Source organism: Apis dorsata, unplaced genomic scaffold, assembly GCF_000469605.1.
Source record: "Apis dorsata unplaced genomic scaffold, Apis dorsata 1.3 scaffold_344, whole genome shotgun sequence".
Classification (NCBI taxonomy): domain Eukaryota; kingdom Metazoa; phylum Arthropoda; class Insecta; order Hymenoptera; family Apidae; genus Apis; species Apis dorsata.
Genome location: NW_006263611.1, coordinates 29,521 through 35,998, shown reverse-complemented (window position 1 = coordinate 35,998; position 6,478 = coordinate 29,521). Strand labels below are relative to the sequence as shown.

Below are 6,478 nucleotides of genomic sequence, written 5' to 3'. Positions count from 1 at the left end.
CGGTCGTCCCTCGAATCCCGAGACGAAGCGAAAAGCGACGGCTGCGAACGGTCGAGGTATGCTCTAGTGAGTGGTAAACAAAGAGTGGGGGAGATGTACGTTGGATATCTTGGACAGGGAGCATAGCTAAGATGGCCGAGAGGGCATATACACCGTTCGAAGTTTCGATCGGTTCGAGATATTCATGGACGACTTTCCCAAACTTGTCAACAACCAGGCTGAAAATTCGTTGCGAGAGGGGAAATGGGGNGCGAGCCGCGTGTTCCCAACTTTCCAGTTTCTCGCCGAATTCCGCCAAGTTTCGCCCCGTGTTGGCGCGGAGGGGGAGGAGGGGGAGAAGGATAGGTTGCATCGATGCGAATCGATGCAAATTAGACGCTTGACGCTCGATTTTTATCTACTCGAACGAACGGAAGACGAGCGTCAAAGTCCGCGTTATTTATATACCTAGATAGAGTCGACGACGGTCGTAGAGTCGAAATTTTTTCGAGGAGAAAAATTGTTGATGTCCGCGGGTAATTTCGCGAATACCGCGATTACGCGTTATCGAGGGTGCGCGTGGTTTCGCGTTGGCCGATCGTCGTGATCGGGGGAAACGCGAGCAAAAAACCTTTTCCCCTGCAAATGGAAAACTCTCGTTCCCATGAGTTATATCATATCGCGATAAACTCGAAAAAACGCGAGGCGTGAAAAAAGCGTACGTTGCGTTCGTGCTCGCACGCGAAACGCATCGCGTATGCGACCGAGTATTTGCGCGTCCGATCCACGTTTCCTCGGTGTCTCTTCGCACATACCTACCTACGTAAGTAGATAAGTACGCGTCACCGCGTCAACCGACACGAATCGTTTCTCGCTCTCTCTAATCGTCGAGAAAGAGAATACAAGTCGAATAATCGTCCGTAGGTATGCCGAGTTTCTTCTTAAAACTCTCTCGCCTCGTCCCCTTACGACCTCTCCGGTTCGCGATCGTCGTTGCACGACGCGAAAAATCGAGAAAGATTAAGAGTCGGAGGAGAAGCGAACGCTGTGTAACGATACGATTCCAAGTATAATTAAATACGCGTTAAATAATATCCGGAGAACGAGTAGCGATATTGTATTAATTTACCAAATGTGCGCGTAATTATTCGAATTATTATAACTATCGGTCCGGTCCGAGGCGAATCTGTTCTAAAAAGCTGCGCCGTCCGTTCCGCGATGCAATTAAAGTCGAATGTAAACCGATAGGGACGCTGTTATACGAAACTTGGAGGTAATGATTACGCGAGCCGTTGTAATTTATTACCGCGTGTGTTCGTTATTCTCAATTGTAACGTAATTCGGTAATATAGCCTAATTGCGGTCTTAACAAGATCGCGTCCACGATTGTCCTTTGCGATTTCGATCGTTTCTCTTTTCGTTCTTCGACCGATGGATAGGTGAAACGAGATACGTTGAAAAGATCCATTTTCCAAGTCGTTCGGCCGAAATAAGTCACGTTATTTTTCCCCTCCCGATTCTCGCGGAAACCAGTTCGACGAATATCATTTTTTTGTATATCGCGAATGTTTCTTATTCTTTCGCTGTATCATCGCGTTTATTATAGATAAGGCGATCGTCTAAACGAACGAACGAACGAACGAACGAACGAACGAAGTGTAACGGAACGTATGCAACGGTTAAACGTCTTCGTTGTGCACCTTTCTGCAATTTGTTTCGCGTTCGATAAGCAAGATGACTCATCGAACGCTCACTATCGCGTTCTTCGTCAAATGGAACTCGATACGCGTCTCATTAACACGGGCAAACGGTGCGCTTTTGCGTTCCTTCTTTTTGTCCATTTCTCTTTCTTTCTCTCTCTCTATCTTTCTCTCTCTCTATCTCGCGCACAGCACACACACGCGCGCGCGCGCGCGCGCATTCTGAAATTACGAGAACGCGCGACAATCGAAAAGATCGAGCAACGATAATCGACGAGACGAATGGTTATATTCTTCTTCGTCGCGTTGGAAAGTTCGAGACACAAGAGTCGACTGGAAGAGAGGAGAAAGACAGAGAAGGATGAAACGTGGGATACGTCAGGCATAGCGAAGTTGCGCGAGTGTTTCTCGGTGTTTAACGAGCGTTTCTCGTTGGCAAACGATGCGGCCGGCGTTGCTTACATCGACTCCTCCGTCGTCGGGACGAAAAGGTCGAAATGAGCGAAAACCGTGGGGAAGCCGGAGAAGGCCGAAACGCAACGGACACGCACGAACGGCATACACGCGGCCGAGGTGCACACCTATGCGCGTATCATTATCGAAAGAAAGACTGGGAGAGAAAAAAAGTAGGTGAAGAGAGAAGAAAAAAAGAAGCGGTTCCGCGACAGACTTCTCCGGTACGGCGAAGGAAACCGTAGGTAATCGAGCGAGCAGAAATGCTGACGCGGATAAGGGAAACCCTTACGACCGTTTCTGGTGCGCCGGCTATTTACGATCGGTCTCGGTCTATTCCGATGGAACAACCGGAGAAGATGTATTCACCCCGTCTTCGCGAGATTTCGAAATTCTTACCATTTTTTTTTTTCTCTTCGTCTCTTTCGATCGTCGCAACGTTCTATCGAGCGTTCGTTAATGAAATTACGTAACGAGTAAAACTTCCAACCGTTCGGATATATTCTCTTTCGATCCTACTTTTTTTCTTTAAACGCCTAAGTTCAAACGCGTAATCGCTCCTCGACTATTTCGTTCCTCGCAGTTTTCGTTCCATCGATCTCTTCGTGAGGTAACTCACGAAAACGTGTAAACTCGGTTGCCAACGGAATTTCTTTTTCGCTCGTTATCTTCTCCGCACGCACGATATCGAGGAAACAGAGTCGAAACGGGTTTCGTATTCCGAGCTTTCCCAATTTCGATACTCTCACTGTTACCGTTGACCGAAAATACCACGTATCGCCTCGAGAAATACTCTTCTCGACCAAGTCTGTGAATCGTTTTTTTTTTTTTTTTTTTTTAATGCGAATCGCTCCTATTTTTTTTCCTCTTCCTTCTTTCTTTTACTTTTTCTTTACTTTTTCTCTCATTTTTTTTTTTTCTTTCCATCGTCACCGATACGGATCGCAAAAGTTGGTCAATTTTGTAGAAATCGAGGGAAAAACTCGTAATCCGGCAACGTTGCCCTCAAAGCGAGAACAGACCGGTACAGGCTGATAAAAATAAATTTGCGCCCGGAATAATCACGGAGCTCCCTAGAGATCTCCGTATGGACGGTGTCTTAGGTGCTGTTTGGCGTAGCGAGTCCGTGAGCGCGTTATCCGTGATGCGTCGCGATTTTCTTCTTAATCGCCAAGCGAAAAAAATCTCGTCACCGAAATTTCGAAATTTCGTCGCGTTTCTCATCACCGTTCTCTTCGATTCTACGGAACGAGTCGGTGGAACGGGACCCCGAGTTTTGAAAAGACGCGTATCACGAACGTGGTAGAACGCGTTGCACGAACGAACGAACGAACGAACGAACAACCGTGGAAGAGGAGAGTGGCGGAGAGCGGGAAAGACGCGTGTTACGAAACCATAGCCTGCGAGAACCGAAGGAGGAGAAGNCCGCCACCTCTTCCGTTCCCTCGCCCCTTGCCTCTTTCCCGTCTTTCGCATCTACCTTCCTACTTTTCCTTCTCTCGCTCGTTTATTCGCTTTGCCTCTTTCTTCCTCCTTTGCCGTTACTCTCTTCTCTCTTTTCCTCCTTCTCCTACTACTACACCACTACTACTACATTACTACTACTACTACTACTACTACTGCTGCTACAACTACAACTACACACTACTACACTACTACCACCACCACCATCACCTTTCCTTCCTCCGGCTCGTCGTTTCCACCTCGACGTTTGCTTCGGGCTAAAATAAAAACGCGAGGAGATAACCGTACGAGACGCGAGAGAAAGGAGAGACGTCCGACCCATCGTACCGAGAAAGAAAAGAAAGAGCAGGGAGTGTAAAAGCGCGAAGGAGCCGCGTAAAATGATCGGGGCGAAGGGAAGGAAGAAGAGGAAGAAGGAGAAGGCGGGTCGAGGGGAAAGGTATAAACGCGGACCAACTACAAGGAAGAAGGAAAAAAGCGGCGATCGCGCGAGGAACCAACCGAAGCTAGAATGTTGCATCGTTCAAAAATTGCCATTCGCGCGAACGTTCGTTTCAAAACTTTTGCGCATACTTTTTCGATTTTTCTCCGATTTGTTATATCGAAAAGAAATATATATATACGGGTTATACAATTCGAAACCAACGTTCAAACATAATCATCGCATCGCAATTCGGTGCGTATGTTTTCTTCGTGACGCGACTAATGGGCGAGTCGTTACCAATCATTCTGACAATGCGTCAAAGTTGAGTCGCAAAGTTCATGCCATCCGTGGAACTTGACGCGAAATCGTTGCACGGATGGTAACGTGGTTCGCTCGAAGGAAGCGTGCACCAGTGCACGATCAAAGTTGTCCGCGTGAAACGCGACCTTGGCGCCGAAACGCGACGTTCCATGCATTCGTTACGGTTGATAGTAGCGAAGAATGAAAGAATCGATTTTTTTTTTTTTTTTTTTTTTTTTTTTTTTTGCGCGAGAAAAGCTTAAACGGTGTTAAATTGGCGCGGCCGAAGGAATACGGCTTTGTCGAAGCCGATTCCCGGATACTTGGATCTCGTAGACCATTCATGTATTCCAAACTTATAGAATACATGAATAATACTTGGCGCAGACCAAAAAGCGACGACGAAAAAGCGAGAGGGAAAGAATCGAAAAGGAGGCTCGATCCTATCGATCTTGTTCGATTTTTATCGATGATTTAACGCGATTTATTTCGCGACACGTGATAGCGTTCGCGTTCATTCGGTTTCGAGACGCAATAGAAGGCATCGAGTGCGCTATCCCGATGAAATCGTTTACCGTATCTTTCCCGCCACGTGGCTCTTGTTGCAATCGTTCCGGTGGCGATCGTTCGCGCTACGCTAAGAATTTATCCTCGTCTCGTTGTTCGTCACGTTCCAAAGGGATAGAGAGAAGAAACGCGCGTGATCGAATCGCGAGGAAAGTTGGTCAGGAATTTGCTGGGAAACGGGTAGGCGAGAGATAGCGGATACCGGTCGAAGCGCAGAATCTAGCCTTGACCTATTGGCGGCCTCGCGTCTGGTCCAAACTTCTCGCGGTTTCGCTTCGATTCGATTCGGTTCGGTTCGGATCTCCAGAGGCCACCGCGTAAAACGCGTTTATCGCTTTCTCTTTCTCTCTCATTCCTCCGCTTCTAGACCGGACATTTCCGAATAAAAAATCTTCGTTCCTATCGCCGTGTATACATGTGTATATATATATATATATATATATATATATATAAATATATATTCGCTCACCGACGGATTTAGATTGGAGATTTTAAAGGATCGGTACGTTATCTTGTGGACGGTTATCGTCGCGACATCGATCACACCCGTCTACGCGGTGGTGGAAACAAATTGTACGGTTTAAGGAACGAGGGCACGACCGGACCTTGCGCAACGAATACAAATGCTACTCTCCCTGTCCCTTGATGGCGCGTGACGAAATTCGTAAAAAGCTCGAGCGAGAGGACGGACAGAGCATAGCGAACAGATATCCGTATCAGTGACAACGCGATAACGCTCGTTCGCGACAAAGCTCGAAATGGAGAATCATCGTTCCGTCGCATCGTCGCTTCAGAACAAAGTCCTCCACAGTTTTTCCATTTCCGATCACCGCCGACGGAAGTCGATTTCTCCGACGATCTCGCGACTCTACGATTTCCGTTGAAAGGTTTACGGACTTACAATTTATAGTGATGTTGCATGTGATGAGCCAAATGCAGTTCGGCGGGATGTTGTTGAAGTTGCTGCTGTTGTTGCTGTTGCTGCGGGTGCATAGCCTGGTGATGGTGAGTCTGCGGGGGATCCAGGCTAGAGGCACCCAGCAGATTCGCGCTCTCCCGAAACAGCGTTGCCACCTGCATCCTCGCTGATCGTATATATTATCCTTCGATTAGACTTGTCGCACCTTCTCTCCCGACAGACTCGCCAGCCTCTCTACACTTTCCGAGGAATTCAAAATAGGGAAATTCTAGGGAGATCCGAGAGAAAGATTGGAACGATGGACGAGAGTAAACAGGTAGGCAGGGTAAGCAGGCAAGTCCACTGTTCCCGACGGCTTCGCGGAGGGAACGCGAGCCGTCGGTAGGTTAGTGCGAGACGAAGAAACGCGCGCGATCTCGCGTCACTAAAAACGCTTGCACCAACAACTCACTCACTGTGGCACACTGTCACTGTCGTGAAACGTGATCTGTCGTACCGTCGCGACGACGAGACCGACGGCAATCTCGGTCGGTCGCCGACGACGACGACGACTACTACGACAACTACTACGACACGACGACGATCGCCGCGAATCGAGCGGATTCGATCAAGGTTCAATCGAGCCCCCTCGTAGTGCTGCTCGTCCTCCGATTACCGCTCGCGATCTTCCTT

At 48.1% G+C, this 6,478-nt stretch overlaps 2 protein-coding genes across 4 annotated transcripts in view; one reads left to right on the top strand and one right to left on the bottom strand.

The window, feature by feature from the left end:
• Positions 1-6,472, bottom strand: part of LOC102673730 — a 34,406-nt gene extending 27,934 nt beyond the window's left edge. The window contains exon 1 of the mRNA XM_031511711.1: positions 5,789-6,472. Within this exon, the coding sequence (XP_031367571.1) occupies positions 5,789-5,967 (179 nt within the window). The 5' untranslated portion in view covers positions 5,968-6,472. The remainder of the gene's footprint in view (positions 1-5,788) is intronic.
• LOC102680176 (DNA (cytosine-5)-methyltransferase 3C-like) overlaps positions 1-6,478 on the top strand; it is a 43,955-nt gene that overhangs the window by 25,495 nt on the left and 11,982 nt on the right. The window contains exon 1 of one of the 3 annotated variants that reach the window (XM_031511726.1): positions 29-56. The exons of 1 other annotated variant lie outside the window; for it this stretch is intronic. The gene's annotated coding sequence lies outside the window, so the exon portion shown is untranslated. Of the gene's footprint in view, positions 1-28; positions 57-5,062; positions 5,068-6,478 lie in introns of those variants that run through there. One more of the 3 variants, XM_006618196.2, reaches the window with a different exon arrangement.